Source organism: Octopus sinensis, linkage group LG9, assembly GCF_006345805.1.
Source record: "Octopus sinensis linkage group LG9, ASM634580v1, whole genome shotgun sequence".
Classification (NCBI taxonomy): domain Eukaryota; kingdom Metazoa; phylum Mollusca; class Cephalopoda; order Octopoda; family Octopodidae; genus Octopus; species Octopus sinensis.
In genome coordinates this window covers 97,336,369-97,356,495 of record NC_043005.1, presented here as the reverse complement: position 1 = coordinate 97,356,495, position 20,127 = coordinate 97,336,369, and the positions used below count along the sequence as shown (strand labels likewise).

General features: G+C 35.3%; 1 protein-coding gene across 3 annotated transcripts in view; it reads left to right on the top strand.

Annotated features, from left to right (window-relative positions):
* Positions 1 to 15,562, top strand: part of LOC115215948 (protein shisa-4) — a 70,143-nt gene extending 54,581 nt beyond the window's left edge. The window contains exons 6-8 of one of the 3 annotated variants that reach the window (XM_029785330.2): positions 5,168 to 5,230; positions 12,020 to 12,097; positions 15,065 to 15,562. In XM_029785330.2, the coding sequence (XP_029641190.1) occupies positions 5,168 to 5,230; positions 12,020 to 12,097; positions 15,065 to 15,189 (266 nt within the window). In that variant the 3' untranslated portion in view covers positions 15,190 to 15,562. Of the gene's footprint in view, positions 1 to 5,167; positions 5,231 to 9,638; positions 9,710 to 12,019; positions 12,098 to 15,064 lie in introns of those variants that run through there. The other 2 variants (XM_029785331.2, XM_036506201.1) reach the window with 2 other exon arrangements.
* Positions 15,563 to 20,127: the final 4,565 nt, after the last annotated feature.

The window sequence follows — 20,127 nt, the reverse complement described above, 5'->3', positions numbered from 1 at the left end:
CTGAAGAGTGTGAGAAATATTTGTATCTAAATATGGAGGTAAAGATAACACGTTATGGACTCTGAAATATCTCCATTCAAGATATAATTTTGCAATTTATCTATGAATAACCTCATCTGAAAGAATGTAGAATTTTTTTTTTGTAGCATTGAATTAAGCAGCACTCAGGTTCTATTTACTTTTTTTTTATATATAAATTATATTTATATTATAATATTTTATATATCCATATTTTTAAGGTGACCCTTTTCTGATAGCAAAACTTTCCTATTATGAGAAGTGTTTGCGAACAAAATTATGCCAGAAGAAATGAGGGAAATAACTTAGTTTGTGGAGTGAACTTTTTTCTTATGTTATCTTCTCATAGCAATTCTATTTACCTTTTCTCTATCTGATGCTGAAATTTGTTTGAAAATGCCATATGCTATTGGTTCCCAGTCATTTGTAGCTCAGCGCTTTCCTTCATTGGTTGACATTTTTTAAAGCAACTCCGCTAAGGAAAATCCAGTGGCTTATTTTGATCAAAAGAAACCAATTTTGCACAGTGGTTTATTGTCATCCATCAGATCATGGCAAAGATATTTTTCTTTTTTTTTAATGTACTTAAACTAAGTATTGTACCTGGCTTAAATGTATTATTTCTAAAGAAAACTCAGACTACTCTAAACACCCAGCAACTTCCATTGTACTTCCTTGAAATTTGCTGGTCTCTTGTGATTTCACAATGACCACCCATGTTAGGAACTACTTCTATATATATACATGTATATATATTTCTGTTTCCTCTATTTCAATAATTTCTACTAGGATCATATTTTTTAATCTCAGTACCACTTATTTAATTTTATCTGCTTTACTCAAAATTCTAATTGTCAAACAGTCAGAATCTTGATAAAAAAGTACTTTCACTTAATATTTTAATGAGTTCATATACTATATTTGTATTATTAACTTAAGTGGCCTTAAACAATGTTTCCAGATTAATATTTTAATATCCTTTATTTCACTGTTACTGAAATCCATTGATGTGTGTGTGTGTGTGTGTGTCATAGTATATGTGTCATATTTGATTATCCTGGATTTTTGAAAAATCTATTATACTGAAGACACTGTTGATTATCACAAAACCAATTATCAATTTTGGAGAGTGGCAATGTAATTGAAAATTTGCAACAAACTTGCAGAAACAAAGCAAAGCCAGAAAGAAAAGAAAAAAAGTCTCTAAAACTATTAAATTTTGACTTCCATGCTTTTATATTTGTGTGTGTGTTACTCTGAGGAGAACTAGTCATAGTAAGCTGAAGTTGAGGGTTTTTTTTTTCACTAATAGAAGTGACAGTGACTAATCTCAAAAGTATCGTTTGTCACCAATAATTTGAGATAATATATGTTTTTGTATCACAGCTTCCACACCACAGAATTTTTACCAACGTATATTTAAAAAAAAAATTTTTTCAGTCAATACAAACCTTTGATATTTTTTTTATTGTAATGCTGTATTATGGCAGCCAAATGTTTTAACTTTTAAACACCTACCATTCAGCATATATTTATATATCCTCTTATTTATAGCAGTGACTTAAAAGCAAACACAGTTCAACTAGATTTTAAAATATTATAGATGTACATGTTTTCAAATTTTATCACAATTAAAAAAAAAACTAGAGCGGTAACATCACAGCTTCATGAGATATGTAGCATCTTTCATTTCTTTAACATTTGTCTACGTTTTTGCTTGGATAAACCTCTGTTAGTTAAAGAAAGAGAAATATTAAAATTCTTCTACTTTTAAGATTAGAAAATTAAAAACATTTTCTTTGGCATAAATTATTTTACCCTCTGCAATGTATCACTTGCTCTACCTTCTACCCTCTGCAATGTATCACTTGCTCTACCTTCTACCCTCTGCAATGTATCACTTGCTCTACCTTCTACCCTCTGCAATGTATCACTTGCTCTACCTTCTACCCTCTGCAATGTATCACTTGCTCTACCTTCTACCCTCTGCAATGTATCACTTGCTCTACCTTCTACCCTCTGCAATGTATCACTTGCTCTACCTTCTACCCTCTGCAATGTATCACTTGCTCTACCTTCTACCCTCTGCAATGTATCACTTGCTCTACCTTCTACCCTCTGCAATGTATCACTTGCTCTACCTTCTACCCTCTGCAATGTATCACTTGCTCTACCTTCTACCCTCTGCAATGTATCACTTGCTCTACCTTCTACCCTCTGCAATGTATCACTTGCTCTACCTTCTACCCTCTGCAATGTATCACTTGCTCTACCTTCTACCCTCTGCAATGTATCACTTGCTCTACCTTCTACCCTCTGCAATGTATCACTTGCTCTACCTTCTACCCTCTGCAATGTATCACTTGCTCTACCTTCTACCCTCTGCAATGTATCACTTGCTCTACCTTCTACCCTCTGCAATGTATCACTTGCTCTACCTTCTACCCTCTGCAATGCATCACTTGCTCTACCTTCTACCCTCTGCATTTCATGTTATTGCTTAAAATGTCTGTCATTCTTTCATTTTCACCACTTTATGAAATGTTGTTCTCTTCTTCAACTCAGCCATTTTATTGATATGATCTTCAACCAGCGCCAACTTTCTCTTTACAAAATGAAATTGTTTAGAATACAAACTAATAAACACAACAATACAAGCTCGTAAATTCAACTTAAAAAAACCCAATCAAAGCTAAGGTCATGCACAACACTAATTAATCTTGTACTAATGCTAAACCTTATTATTAAAACACTTCTTTAAAACTGTTTCCTTCAATGACAAACAGCAGTAGTTATCTATTGCATAATGACTACACAACTTTTCCTTATCTTCTTCATTATAAACTTAGCTCTGATTATTTACAATATTTCCAACATATATCTACAGTACGTGATTATTAAAGAATATTGGCACTAGCTAACATTTTAGTCTTTGACTAAGCAAGCTACATGACTCCAAACATTTTGGCTTAGCTAACCCCTAATATTTTTCATAATCCTTGTGTTTATTTCTAAAGTTGGAAAGTTAGAAAATATTATTTAAATATTTGATTAAGCCCCACTTTGTAATTAAACTATCAATTAATCACTATTCAATTTCCTTTCATGTTTCAATGACTTGGATACAACATTGTTTCTTTTTTATCTTGTCATATCATCTCATTTCTTATGTTTCAATAACCTTACTTGATGCTATTAAATAATTTAGATTAAGAGAAATAGATTTTCAATCTAATACTTCTAGCTTCAAATTACACTATTTTTTCACTCACTTTTTTTTTGATGTTAGAAGAATTAAAAAATCAGAAATATTTTTCGAAAATAATTTGGGAAAACATTTATCAAATCCAAATATTTCAAAATATTTTTCTTTTCTTTGTCATTACTTTTGCATATCTTGCTTGCTAACACTGACTGAGAAATTTCTACCCTCTTCATATTGCAGCTCATACATCCTACACTGTTATTAGGTTTGGGAAGACTGTTTGCTACTACCTGACTTCAAATGTTTAATCTTCATTCATTATTCTACACAACCGTTATTTTTAAGACCAATGCCAAAATTGGGTTAGAACCAAATTGGCATTATTAAATTTATATCAGTTTGAGATAAAAACATCTCAAACTTGTTATTCTAATCCTTCTATAATTCATTGTTATTGACCCAAACTACACTCACCGTTAAGAATTTCACTTATTTCTGGTTTTATATTCTCTCACCCAGTCAGCTTCCTCTATCCTTACAGTCTCAGGAATTATGGACCATGTCTTCTGGGTATATTCTCCTTCTTTGGGAGCTTGTAAACATCAGAATATTTTGCCTGTTTGACCAGAGACATATTTAATGTCTCCGGCAGCATTAATATCATCATCATCATCATCATCATTTAACGTCCGCTTTCCATGCTAGCATGGGTTGGACGGTTCAACTGGGGTCTGGGGAGCCCGAAAGCTGCACCAGTCCAGTCAGATCTGGCAGTGTTTCTACAGCTGGATGCCCTTCCTAACGCCAACCACTCCGAGAGTGTAGTGGGTGATTTTATGTGCCACCGACACAGGTGCCAGACGAGGCTGGCAGACGGCCACGCTCGGATGGTGTTTTTATGTGCCACCGACACAGGTGCCAGATGAGGCTGGCAAACGGCCACGATCGGATGGTGCTTGCTACGTGCCCACAGCACGGAGGCCAGTCGATGCGGCACCGGCTACGGCCACGTTCGGACGGCCCCCTCGTGTGCCACGTGCCACCACAAAGATACAAATTCCATTGATGTTCATCTATTTTGATTTGTTTTGATTTTCACTTGCCTCAACAGGTCTTCACAAGTGTCACAAGAAGGAAGGTATGCACAGGTGGACTGACTACGTCCCAGGTAGGGGCCATGGGTTATGGCCTGACTAGTCTTGCCGGGTCTTCGGATGGTGTTTTTATGTGCCACCGACACAGGTGCTAGATGAGGCTGGCGAACGGCCACGATCGGATGGTGTTTGTCATGTGCCCACCGCACTGACTACAGCACTGATGGATTTCTTGTGTGCCACAGGCACTGGTACCACAAGATACAAATTCCATTGATGTTCATCTCTTTCATTAAAGATAACTTTCTATCTTGTTTTTAATGAATGAAGTTAGTATTTCAGTTCAAGTTATATCTTGTGTTGTGCAGCTGTTCAGAGTATATCTAATATCTTAGATTCCAACAGTGGCCTTCTTTGTGATTAAGAATCAATCAGTAAGGTACTATAAAAACCCAATCAGAGCAGTCCAGTGTAGTCCATTTATAGATACAGTATAAATATTGGTTAGGGAATAGGTATGTTATTCAAGTGCGATTCAAAGTTTTACATATAGCTTTAATACTTCCACAAGTCTCTCAGTGTCCGTTTAACCATTTAATACAGTCACCATCTTAGTTAATCTCCAGAATAACAAGAAAATCACCATTCATTCGACAGTCTTTCTACAACCTTCAGCTTCCTCTACTGTTTCTACTTTTTATATCTTTTTCTTGCATTCGTCATGATTAACTGACCGTTATGTTTTCTCCCTCTTTCTTAATCTATTTTTCTCTGCTTTAATTATTTAATTTCTTCCAAACCAGATTGGTGCTTTGTGCATATTTTTCTCTTTATTCTAACATTATTGCAGCACAATATCCAATGAATTATGGCTCTACATATGGCCAACCTTCATGTCCACCGCCACCAGCAGGTAGAGAATTGATTCTACATTTAAACAAGTATCTTTGTGCATGTTTCTAATGGATTGCCTGTTATGAGCTATTTAAATTATGGTGATGTTTTGATTTCTAGTACTCCTGTTATTAGTGCTGCCTTGCCTAGCATCCTTTCTTTGTTTGTTTTCTTTTGTTTGATATAGTTAAACGAGTTTTTGTTGGGATGAAACATTGCAATAAACACATCTAACAATGCCCTATTTACAATGTTTTATTACCCACACTCACTAAAAAAAAAAAAGAAGTTGTTTAATTCTTCCTTCCAGTATCATTGACGACTGTTGTGTTTCAAAGGCAAATGAAGTGCAACCCTTTCCCCTATTTTTTGTTGGGACTAGTGTGAATCAATCTTTATTTATTTTTAAGAATAAGTCTCTATATTCCAAGTCTCTGGAAACCACTCAGTGTTCAATTTCCTATTCATACTCTCTCTATTTGATGCTCACATTTACATTCCAAACACACACACAAACGCCTCTAACCTACAATCGTGCTGTCGTGCTCTATTAACTTTGGCCCCTGTTCCTCGGTGCTTGGCTTGTACATTCGTCTTGCTTGTCTCCCCAATTCTTTCCTCCCATATTGTATCCATCCATCTCCCACTGGGTCTTACATTAACCACTATGCATAGTCGTTTTTCCTCAGAGCGAACAGACCTCTGAAAATTCCTCAGCCATCTTGTTAGAGATCCACACCAACAAACAGTTTGGTAGGCAGTATATTATATTTGAATATTCCCACACAACACTTATGTTAATGCTAAAATGGGACAAGCGAGATCACTCTCATAGTGACGGAAATTCGAACAATGCAAATCAAAGGGAGATAAGTAAAGGGAGGTAACTTGTACACAGACTAAGAATTGGCAGCAAACCTTCCTGGTGAATAAACATATTTTTGAAATATTCTTGAGCGCACCTATTCATTTCCAGTACCTGTTCTTGTATCAACACAAACAGTTTCCATATCACTCAGTACACCTGTATTAATTACTGTAATTCCGTGCACGAAGTACATATTTGTCTACAGGTAATATTTTGGATTGTTAATTCCGTCCAACCCATGCTAGTGTATTTTCATATTTATACATCATCACATGTTCATCTTTGTCCTCTCGCATACACTCATTGTATTCAGTGAGCCATTGATACTCATAAGCTGTGCTTTCAGGAAACATACATTAGTGGCCATGCACTTTTCCACACACAGCTGGATACACACACCTACTCATACATGCATACATATGTAATCATACACACATACAGAATTATTCATATATACATACACTCTCTCTCTCTCTCTCTCTCTCTTTCTTTCTCTCATATATATATATATATATATATATATATATATATATATACACACACACACTACACTCTCGGAGTGGTTGGTGTTAGGAAGGGCATCCAGCTGTAGAAACGCTGCCAGATCAAGATTGGAGCCTGGTGCAGCCATCTGGTTCGCCAGTCCTCAGTCAAATCGTCCAACCCATGGAAAACGGACGTTAAACGTTGATGATGATGATGATATATATATATATATATATGCTCTCTCACACACACACACACACACTATGTCTCTCTCTCTCTCTCTCTTTTTTACATATGTTTTCCTTATCTGCAGGTTCTTTCCAGTTTGGTAGTTTTTAATTAACTCTCATATCTGTACCACTAGTATCACCTCTCTTGCCATCTCCATCAGATTATTTTACATCTAGTATTTCTCTCAACTCGTTTGTGGTCTGTCATTCCAGCATGGGAACTTAACATATTGTCCACAGCATGTTTTTCTTCATTTCTTTCCAATCTTTGCATTTTAATGTTTTCCAATATCTTATATACAAACATCATACCATCGACCTTTTGCATAAAGAGAGAATCCCTTTGTTGCCTGAAGAGGTACAAGGTCCCAAAATGTTTTCTGCTATGTTCTTACTTTGTATAGTATACTTTTGGAATACCTACCTCCACTGCTCATTTGATCACATTGGTAAGAAAAACTGTTTGGAAATTTTCATGGATTCTCCTGAGCATAGGAAAAATTATATTTCATGGTTGTTCTTTTATTTAACAGCTCTGTTTTCTACAAGGTCCTTCTTTCTGGTCTGCCTGTAATCCCACTACACCACTTGTTCATCTGTTGTATGGAATTCTTACCATATTTTCCGGCATATAAGTTGACATATATATTGTGTAAGTGGAGGCGCAATGGCCCAGTGGTTAGGGCAGCGGACTTGCGGTTGTAGGATCGCGGTTTCGATTCCCAGACTGGGCGTTGTGAGTGTTTATTGAGCGAAAACACCTAAAGCTGTACGAGGCTCCGGCAGGGGGTGGTGGCAATCCCTGCTGTACTCCTTTGCCACAACTTCCTGTCACTCTTTCTTCTGTTGGCCTGCTCGCTTAGCCAGCGGGGTGGCGTCACTTGAAGGCTAAAACAATGCAAAGCGCATTGTTACCAGCGATGTGTAGCAACATCTGATAGCCTGGTCGGTCACAGAGATCACGGTGATATATATATATGTAAACATTCAAACATAGTCACTATCTCTCCAAATCCAGTTGCATTTCACATGGAAGTTTTGGTTCAGATTTTTGTCTGAAGAATTCGACTTGTATTCCTGAAAATATGGTACTTAGTCCTTTTCTGCATATCAAGCATGACCACTCCGCAGATAGCAGTTGAGTCCTATCTTCATTTTTGCTTATTAAAACTGTCTATATATTTATATCTCTGTTGTACACATATCTTCGTTATTTAATGCCCATGTTCTGTTCACAGATATTTATTTGCAGATAGTTTTTTGATGCTTATTAATGACACTGATTTAAACAATCTATACCCAGAGTGTATAACAATGCCTATATTTTTAGTTGTCTCCCTTGCCTTCCTATCTTCTAAAGAAATTAGTTTTCCTAAATTTTCCTGGGTCCAGAGTTTGCAACCAGACCTGATCTCCTTGTCATTGTTTCTATGCATCTTTGGTATGAAAATTGTATTTCAATTTTTGCTTATTATTATTATTGTTATTATGATTGAGTGAGAGAGCAGTGCATGCCATCAAAGTGACACGGGGATGAAATATACGAAGCCCAGTATACCCATCATGACTACTCGTCTGATAAGGGTACACCAAGCACATGCATCACAACCATGTGTGGACAACATGGTGATCTCATATCAAAATAAACAGTGCATGACCTTGCAGGTGGGGCCCAGTTAGAATTTTCTTCATAAGGATTGTTTAAGGATGATGAACGAACCACCCATGTTTCCAAAGGTGAATTATCTAAACCTCTAAGAATTCCTTTCAACACACGGATATGATGCTCCCCAACTAATTCTGCTTGTGATCAGAGATGTACATATCGTCAGCCACTAAGAGACATGCTCAACTGGTTAAGGTCAAACAACTGACAAGCAAATCTGTGGTATTGAGCAGAATATTTGCTGTAGGCCATCTTTTACACTAAGACAAAACAATGTACATGATAACACTTCCAATGAGTTAAGATCAGAAGCCATGAGAGCCACTGCCTGGTACTGCATCAGGGCATCTGAATTATTATTATTATTATTATATTTGATGTGAGGTGGTGGTGGTGGGCAAATGAATTACTTATTTTTTTTTACCCTAAAAGGATGAAGAAAATCCGAATTTGAACTCAGAACGAAATGAGTCAGAAGAAATACTACAACTCATTTATTCTTATCCTATTCTCTGATGATTCTGTCAACTCACTGCATTCGTCATCATTATAATAATCCTTTCTCTTATACGCATAAGGCTTGAAATTTTGGGAGAGATGCTAGTTGATAAATTGAAAGGATGAAAGGCAAAGTCGACCTTGCCAGTATTTGAAATTAGGATGCAAAGATAAATGAAATGCTGCTAAGCATCTTGTGCTCCATGCTAATGATTTTGCCAGCTCTCAGCAATCATAATAATGGTTTCAAATTTTGCTGCAAGGGCAGCAATTTTGGGGAGGGGATGAGTCGATTACATCAACCCCAGTGTTCAACTGGTACTTATTTTATTGACCTTGAAAGGATGAAAGGCAAAGAACCCAGTCAAAACATCCAACCCATGCCAGCATGGAAAATGGATGTTCAACGATGATGATGAATGATAATAATATTAATAATAATAATGATAATAATAATATATTGGGCTTCGTATATTTTACCCCAGTGTCACTTTGATGGCATGCACTGCTCTCTCACTCAATAATAATAATAATAATAAAAGAAAAGTGTTTTGTTTGGTTTTGCCCTGATTTGTTGATACTGATTTTATTTTTTGTTTTGTTTGTTTTTCTTTCTCTCTCTCTCACTCTTTTTTTTTTAATCTAATTTCTTTTTTCTCACATACTCATAACCATTCAGAATATGACCCTTTGTTACAAGGTAATAATATAGGTATAATTTTTTTAATTAATTAGAAATACAGAACTAAATTAAATTACCCTCCCTTTCTCTTTTAGTTTTATTTCCTGCTTTCTATGCAATATTCTCCATGCTTTGTAATTCCAGTTTGGCAATATTCCATAGTAAAGTAGATCTGTGTTTTTGCGTTGATTTCCAAACAGACTAGTGTAAAAATCCAATCTCCCACTTTTAAATGTTCACTACTAATTAGTACAATTTTAGTTTTAGCTGCACAGTACCAAAAATATCTCATCAACTATCCTTTTTTTTCAGCTGCCTCCCACGTCTTTCTGTCTGCCTCTCTTACTATATGCATGCGTGTGTGTGTGTGGGTGTTATGTCTAAGTCTTACATCATGTTATATGATGGTGCATGGCTCATTGGTAAGCATCGGGCTCACAATCACGAGGTAGCGAGTTCGATTCCCAGATTGGGCTGTGTGTTGTGTTCTTGAGCAAGACACTTTATTTCACATTGCTCCAGTTCACTCGGCTGTAGAAATGAGTTGCGACATCGTTAGTGCCAAGCTGTATCGGCCTTTGCCTTTCCCTTGGATAACATTGGTTGCATGGAGAGGGGAGGCCGGTATGCAAGGGCAACTGCTGGTCTTCCATAAACAACTTTGCCCAGACTTTTGCCTTGGAGGGTAACTTTCTAGGTGCAATCCCATGGTCATTCATGACTGAAGGGGATCTTTACCTTAACATCTTGTTACATCCAAGGCTGGACAATTGGTGTGTTGATTTATCTCCATTGAAAGGAAAAAAACATATGTTAACAACTGTCATTCTGTGCCCCTTCCTCACCCAATTTCCCCTCCCCTCCCATATTGTCTTTTCTTTAATGACATGTTATTTCAGGAAATTGATTGCTGAAGATTATCACTCACACTCCTTTACAGTTGATTGCAATTGCCACAGATATTTATTTATCTTCCTTCGAAGTGAGGATACTATCAGTAAATCAAGAATTGATAATGATTAGCATCTAGTTTGCATGTTATTCATCCTTAATTAAATTCATAGCACTGGCTGCTGAGTTTTTTAATTCAGCTAATTTGTATATGTATTTGCCAACGCAAAACAAGTTTATTTCTGCCAGTAGCGTAAAAATCCTGTGTTCTGGTGGCGATGAAGTCGTTGAAGGCGTGTTTGACATTGTCTTGGTTTTTGAAGCATTTCTCATGCAGGAAGTTGTCGAGATGCTTGAAAAAGTGATAGTCGGTAGGCAAGATGTCTGGTGAGTATGGTGGATGAGGCAGAGTTTTGTAGCCCAATTCGTTCAATTTCTGCAGGGTCAGTTGTGCGACGTGCGGCCGAGCGTTGTTGTAGAGAAGAATTGGTCCTTTTCTATTGACCAATGCTGGCTGTTGTTGTCAGAGTTTCTTATGCATTTCATCCATTTACTGACAGTACTTCTCCGCTGTAATGGTTTCGCCTGGATCTAAAAAGCTGTGATGGACGAGACTGGCCACAGACCACCAAACACCATGACCTTCTTTTGGTGCAACTTTGGCTTCGGGAAGTGCCGTGGTGCTGTACATTCATTTGTGGTTCCTGGGCCAAATGCATCATTGATATTGCGAGCTGTTTCAGCAGCTTTTCGGCCTAGCTTGAACTGGAATATGAAAATTGTGCGAATTTGCTTTTTGTCCATGTTGTATTCAACGTTTTGGAAAAAAATGGCCTAATTATTCAGAAAGACAAAGAATAATACGATTAGATAGAGCGAAAAATGGGCTTTAAAATGATATATAAAAAAGTCAAAGTAATTTAACGAAAATTAACTTGAAAATACATAATTTAAAATCAAAATAAAAATTCTGCAAGAACTTTCTTGACAACCTAATATTTGTTGGAAGTTAAGTTTCTATGGCTGTATTTTGATCTTTATAAGCTGAGACAATATTAGCTAATTAACTGGCTGATTTTAATTACAGTGCTTTAAATTACCAAGCTGACTTTCTTTCTGAAGCCTTGCTGATGCTCTTTTGCTCTATTTGAATTATATTTTCCACTTTATTACAGATTTTTAAATTCCAAGCATTTAAAAAAAAGCTTATTAAATTTTGAAATTCTATCATTTAGAGCAGTTTTGATTCTTGGCCTTTATTTTAATTGTGAAGAACTTGCATTATTGTTGATTCTCTGTTCACCTAGAAAACCTATTCTATTATATACATAAAAAATGTAAACTGTTCACAGAATTATTATAGAGAGATCATTCTTTTATTTAAGAAAATGTAATATTTTCTTTATTTATTTCATCTAAAAAAAAATGTTTGTATGTTAATCATAAGTGTGTCTTTAAAATATAATTTTCTACCTGTGATTTTGTAGGTTATCCATATCCAGCACCACATCCAGGAGAACCTGTACCAGGATCAGTCCCTCCACCCTATGCACAGCCCATTCCCAGTAAGAGTGTAGTTTTTCTCATATTCCTTTGTTTCCACCCCACCCCCCAGTTTTCTTCTCCTGCTTCTCTGTTCACTTTCTCTCTCATGTGTGTGTGTGTGTATATATATATATATGTGTGTGTATGTATGTACATGTGTGTGCATGCACATGCAAATTACTTTTGATTATATAAATAATTTATTAAACCTATTCGTCTGGTTATATTGGGTTGTCCGGAAAGTTTGTGCCGATTTTTAAAGGAAAGAAAAAGGTCAATAAATACTTGCCATTACCCAAGCTTTACCAGGTGCTCGTGAACGACGGATTTTGATAGGTTGAGGCTTTCTGCCAATTCTCAGGTTGTGCAATGTGGGTTATTCGCAATTAATCACTTGATTTGGTCGTCATCTGTGGTGGATGGTCTGCCTGATCGTTCTTTATCAATAAGGCTACAATCTCCAGCTCGGAACCTTGCGAACTACTTCCGTACAGTTCTTTCGGATAAAGAAACATCAACGTAAACTGTGCATATTTCTTTGGTTGCTTGTGAGGCATTTTTCCTTTTATGGAAAAAGAAAGACATCAAGTACCGAAGATGAACTTTCTTATCTTCCATTTTAAAGGGTTATAGAATTAACACAGGTTATAGGAACATAAACCTTCTTCCACGAAAAGATACCTTAAACTGTGCTCTAAATGGAGGTGTAGTCAAATCCTATGTTATGGATTCAACCATGTTCTAAAATAAGTCGAAAGGTAAGCTACTATAAATCGGCATGAACTTTCCGGATAACCCAATATATGTTGAGCCATTCATACTACAAACAAGGTAAGTGATATGTTAGTTTTCCAGTGCTCAGTCGAGATGAGTACTAGCTCAGTTTCCAGATGCTTCAGAACGGTGTAGGGTTAGTGCTGTAGTATTCTTTTCCATTGGTTTTGGGCAAATCACAACAGAATGTAATTTACTGTTCCTGTGTAAGGATGCTGTCTAGTATTGTTGTTGTTTAGCTGTTGGTCAGTCCTGACTGAGTAAACTTACATATAAGAATGTTCCAGTTTTGGGTTATTGACTTTTCTACTTTTCTCACTGGCATTTAATAACTTTCACTAATACACACACACACATTTACATACAATGGACTTCCACAGTTTCTTTGTATCAAATTACACTCTACAGGGCATAGGTAACTAAACTTTTGGTAGAAGACATTTGCCACAGGTGCTGCTTAGTGGAATCAAACTCAGAGCCACCTGGTTCTGACCACACAACCATGTCTGTCTTCACTTCATTTTTAGGGTTTTTCAATAAACCTATTTGTCTTAGTTAATAAATGACACCATTATTCACAGTGCATGACAATAGTAAGTGTCGATGATTATTTCTTTCCATTCATTCAGTCTATGCGCATTCCATGAGGTGTCTTTAACCTCTACTTTAATCCTTCTTGGGTTAATAAAAAAATCAAAAACTACTAGTTGCTGATGTTTAACTTGTGGTCAGTATCAATCAAAGGGATTTCAAAAATAGTCATCCCCTTTTTTTTAATACCCCGTACAGCATTGTTCAATGAATTCGTGTTTATTTAAGAGAGTATAGTGTGATTTGAAATATTTGGCTGCTATATTTAGCAGTTTGAGCAGCCACGTTGAGGCTCTATGGTTGGCTCTTGCCAATAATATAGACATGAAGTAATTAACTTGTCATTAAGTCAAAACTGATTATTTTTGGCATTACATAATTAAGTCATGGTCCAGAAAGAAATCAATATTTAATTAGAAATAATAATTTTCAATTAATAAAAGTGGAATTACACATTTTTCCAAAAACTGTCTTTCTGTATTTTGGAGATAAATTATTATTAGAACATTGCAACTATTTCTGTCTGTTAACTTTATTTCCCTCTGCTATCCTGCTTACCAGTATGACTGTGTGGTTAAGACGTTTGCTTTGTAACCACATGCTTTTGGGGTTCAATTCCACTGCATGCCCATGGCACCTTGGACAAATGATGTCTTCTATAACTTCAGGATGGCCAATGCCTTAGGAACGAATTTAGTAGAGGGAAACTTATGTGTGTGTGCATGCGACAGCTGGTGTTGGTTTCTTTACATCAGCAGAACTTAGTTGTTCCGCAAAAAGAAACTGACAGAGAAATTGCCAAACTTAAAAGTAAGTCCACTGATCTATTTGATCCATTTGATCAAGTAAAACTCTTCAGGGCAGTGTCCCAGAATGGCTAGATTTCACTGACTGAAACAAATAACAGAGTAAAAGAATACAACTTGCAGTTTCGTCTGTCATTATATTTGTGCAGATGTCCATCAAGGTTGTAACCATAGTTTTGAAAGGCTGGTCATTGCTATATTCTCTTCAGTTATTTCTTTAATGGACTCAGCTGCAAGTCGTTGAAATGGTTTCTCTGCTACTTTGATGGGCTAACATGTATATTCTTTAATAATTTTCAGGATTTAAAAAGAAAATTTAGTCAAAAAAAGAAAGGTTGTAGGTCTTTGAAGGTTGTGATTTGATTGATGTGGATGTTGTAGTTGAGCTTCGGTTTTTGTGTATAAGAAAAACATAGGAGTTCCATTTCTATATTTCTTGGGGAATTTGTGAACAGATGGTGATTAGATTCTGAATAAAAACATTAAAAAAATGTTCTTCATGTCATAAGATAGAGAAAATCAAAGGATTGCTTTGGCCCTGTGGTACAACATGTCATATTTACAGGAGATATGGATTTGTATCCCACATGCAGTCTTTGGCTTTTTCTATCCAGGGTTTTTTTTAACCCAATATTTACACACTATTATTTATAGCTTTATCTGCTTCAAGATAAACCATTCCAAAAAATTTCATAAAAGATGTTTTTATCCAGAATAGTCTGGAAAAGCATACATTACATTTTGAAACAATATTTAATTTTGTGTGTGTGTGTGTGTGGGCTTATCATAACTAGTTTACTTATTTATTTTTTTCAGGTGCACCACATATGCCGCCACCAGGTATGCCACCTGCTATGCCACCACAACAACCGCCACCACCAGGCTTCTACTCACAAGGACCTCCTCCTCCACATCCACCACCTCCCTATTCCATGCCTTGAACTGTTTTATTTCTTTCGTCTGTCTTCATAAAATGATGATGCTTTTTACTACTACAATTACTACTACTACTCCAATGAAGGCTGATTATTATTATTATTATTATCATTATAATAATACTCATAAGTATCACCACTCTTATAAATTCGTTAGATAAGAAAAGCTGACATAACAAGTGCATGTTCAACTTCTTTACATCCAGAAATTCATTTCACACAAGGAAGATCCTTGCCTAGAATCAAACATAGAATCTGATCATGAACTCATATTCAGCAACATTCACTGAAAAAAAAAAAGAAAAGCTATATATTCCCTCAAAATCTCCATGAAATATCAACAGATTTCTCTATATACCACTCTGGCCCTAGTGGAAGATGTGTGACCTCATAGCATCCTTTTAGTGTCTTCCCATTAAATTTTGTAGAGAACATTTTATTTGGCTGATAATGATGGTAGAAATACTAGGAGGAGCAGCATGAAGTGAGATGTAAGCTCCTTATGAACCCGATCACAGGAGCTGGTTCCAGTTCTGAAAGAATGCCACCAGAAGGTTCTTGTTCTACTTATTCTCCTTGGGAAAGGCACACATGTCAAAACATCCACTTATTTTTTTCTTTCCTACAAATGTATGGTCTTGTGCCACATCACTAAAAAAATTTCTGTTAGTAGATAAATCAGTCAAAAACATTGCTATCAGTTAACAAAAGTGAATAGGGAGTAAAATTAATTATTCATAAGTCATTTCTCTGTATCTTCTTATTTCAGTACCCGGTTGATATCATTTCGAAGTATGTATAAATATATACATACACACAAATATATACATATATGAATATGTAAACTACTTTTTCTTCTGGTTATGTTTTATTTCAAGTTTGATATATTCTGCAAATATACATATATATATATATATATATATATACACACACACACACGTGTGTGTGTGTGTGTTTGTCTGTATTTCTTATTTTAATCTTGAGCAAATGTTACCTACTTTTCAAGATTATGTTAATTTGATTTTTTGTCTTCTCCGTTGCCAAAATGTTTTGAAAAATGAAGAAATGTAAAATGTTTGCCACACAGCTATTTGAACCTGTGCTGTTGCTAAAGACTTTTCTCAGAAGGTTTTTGTTTATATTTTTTTATGATTTCAATGTGATATTCATTGCATGCTTCAGTCTAAATACAACATTTCACATATTAATGATTTGCTCACAAAAGCTTTCTAAATTGGGTTTTTTGACAAGTACACATAATTGAATAATTTTTTTTTTCTCACAAGTTCAAATTCTTAATTGGCTAAGGTTTTTCTTCAATAGAAAATTGAAGAAAACTGGACTAACTACAAAACAAAAAAATGTGGTTACACACACACACACACACATATGTACACAAAGTGTTGTATCCAGTGAAATAAAGACTGTTGCTGCTGTGGGGATTTCTGCAGTAAACTAATAATGTCCTAATAAAAGAGATGAAAGACAATGTTTATAAGTTATCATATGGCAGGGCATCCACTCCCCATATCATTTTGATAATTACATATAAAAGATTATATTAGCTAAGTATTTTTAATGAAAGCTTGTCCAGGTTTGAGATGTGAAGGTATTGCTAAATTTAGTTTATTTTCCAGCTGGTTTTCAGGCTTATGAGACCTCATCTTTTTCATCAGTCTTTTGGATAGTGTGAAGGGGATTCAGTAAGCATTGCAGTTCCATGCAAATCATAGCCCTTCGAATTTGATTTTTGTTTTAGTTTAGTGCCTATAACATTTGTAGGTCACACTCCCAGACCAGTGATATTGGTCTGATTTATGTTCAAGTGTCAACATCTACTGAAAAAAAATATGAGCAGCAAGGGATGTTGCAAAGTGATGCATTTCGGAAGATGAGAGAGTAGTGCATTGTTTATCCAGGGATATAAGAAAGTTAATGCATTAAGAGACAACAGGAGGGCTTCAGTTGATATAGTTTGTATGCATCAGGTTGTGCAGCTGGTATGGCTGTTGTTGAGAGGCTGATAGAAGTGAGAGGTCAGATTTCTTTGCCAATCTGTTGAATTGCTTTCTAATGCTGTCTTATATATGTTTGTATATGTGCAACAGCATCCTTGTACTAGATGGATGTTGGATTTAAATAACAATAATGTCTATAGATTATTGATATTTAGAGTGTGGTTGGGCAAACAACTTTGATTTTGCTTTACTGTCAGAAGAGACTGTTTACATGATGTTATGATTGCATTTAGCAGAATTGGTGAGAAGAAATATATCCTTGCTGCTGATTTTCCTTTCTCAGGTTATAAAATCTCTCCTCCTAACCAAAAGAGCTACTTTATCCTTTGTTGAGAGATGCTATTGTATTGTGAGAAAGTAAGCAAAGGAATTCTCTCTTTTTAATCCTAAGTAAATCCAGAGGTGGAACTTACCACTTAACAACTGTTGGTGTTTGACTGCTAACAAGGCATTAGAACAGTATTACTCACCTTTTTTCTCTTCCATGGTCTACCCCGGTTTAAAAAACATGCACACACGCACAAAACAAACAAAAAAAAACATGCTGACACCATGTAAGTTTTATTTGCTTACTACTGACACTCTAGTTTGAAGTAACCCATGCCATATCAAAATATCACCAAGCCTCACCAAGTCGCTTTGAGAAACACTGCATTAGGAGGATATCCATAGTGTTATCAATCTACTCACAGGGAGTTACTGACAATTTGGTTTCCTATTTGAAACTTTAAACCTTGTTCTTTGCCTTGTCAGTTGCTTTTTCAGAAATTATTGCATTTTTATGTCTGTCACATTTTGTTTGCCAGATTAATTTTAAGAAAGACAACTTAGTTCTTTTGTAACAGTAACATTTCTGTAGCCAAACACATATTAATATAACTTGGAAGCTGTCTAATGAAAACTCCCTTGGGAAGAATGAAGTAAACTAAGCTTTAAATTGTTCTTTAGTTTGGGTTGTTCAATGGTCCCTATTTTTTTTAATGTCCTTAGTGTGACAATATAGTGATGATGATATAGTGATCACTACATCGTTTGAACTGGTTTGTGACTAGAATCATCCACAGCACAATCTTTTTTTTTTTTTGACGCATCATCATTATGCAACATAAGTGTAACATAAATATGGCTTGTTCCTACTATGCATTAAGATCTGGATGGCACACTTACAGAAATCTCAGGAACACGAGCTACTACCAAAAACATGTCATAATCCTTTGTCATGAAGTGAATAGCTTTGTTATTTTTTGGACTGTTCTGGAGTGCTGTCCACCTTTGACTTGTTCTACTGTTGTGATCATCATTAAGTCATTCTGTATAGAACTTTTCTATCAACTGTATCTGTACGAGTGCCCCCCTGCTTAGAGCTAAAACCTGGACAACACTGATTTCAGAAATCTTAAACCCCCCCCCCAGCATCTTAACTATAACAAAGAGATCACACACTCTCATACATTTACACATGCACGCGCATACACAAAGGCATGTGATTTTTATGTTTCTGCTTAAAAGTAAGATAAATATGATACAAATTAATTATTGGATCTGAGTTTGCAATTGTGAACAACAGTTGTTGGTATTCTTAATCCATGTTGACTAACCTGAAGTTTGAGATCTTCTATTTCTCAGTCTGCTTGGAGGTTCAATAGTGTTTAGCTGATAACTAAAGCTGAATATTTAAATTAGAATTTTTGTTTAATATATTTGGTTTCTTTAAATTTTAATGCAATGCTTCCTTTTATTTATTTTTTTTTTTTTGTTATAAATAAGGCACTGAGCTGGTAGAATTCTTACCACACTGAAAAAATGCTCAGCAGCATTTCCCTTTAGCTTTATGTTCAGAGTTCAAATGCTGCCAAGGTCAAATTTGTCTTTCATCCTTTTGGGGTCAATAAAATAAGTACCAGTTGAACACTGGGGTTGATGTAATCGACTAGTCCCCTCCCTCCAAATTGCTGCCCTTGTGGCAAAATTTGAAACCAATATTTTTATTATTATTGTTATTATTATTATACGTAGATGATGGATTTCCAGAACCCCTGGAGCATAAAAAATAAATGTCATGTGGCGTTTCTTTTGGCTCTACATTCTGAATTCAAATCCTGGTGAGGACTAACTCTGGGGTTACACATCTGGATTAATAAAATAAAATACCAGTTAAGTATTCCCTTCTCCTCAAAATTTCTGGCTTAATTAAAAATAAATATTAAAAAATAGAATTTAATCTCAAGCTTTTACCTTCATGTAAAGACAATATCTTTATTTGTTCTTGTGTCTGAAATTTTAATAATGTATAGCAACAATTATTTTTGACTAAGATCACCAGATGTTCATTTCATGCCCTCTTGTATGTGTACTTCTGTAAACTCATGCTTTTAGTATGCATTTAAGTTTGCATTATGGTATGCATAAAAGCTCACCCTATGGTACACGTGTGTGATACACATGTAAGCTCACCTTATGCACGAGCAGTTGTAATGAAAATGTTATAAATCACATTTTATTAATATAACTTTTACAATTTTTTTTCTTTGAATATCATGTTGACATTTTTCAAATATGTTGAAATTTTGTGTTTTACTGTACTTCGTGTTTAAGAGGAAAAAATAAAAAAATTTGTTCAGATTGCTTAATTTATCTATGTCTCATCAGTGGTTACTTTACCATCTGCCTGGCTTCTATATTCCACAAAAAATCATGGATATGTTTTTGATTTGAACCTACTAATACAGGAAAATAGCTCCGTTTTGTTTATTTTTTACCCTTTTTGTGGAACTCAGTCTACCTATTGCTTACAGAATTTTTATGCTGATCATTTTACAATATCAGTCTTTTGAAAAATATTCAATAAATTTTTATTATTCCATTTTGCCATTGTTAAGACGAAAACTGCCATTTCTTCAAATAATAAACAGTGTCTATAAAAAAA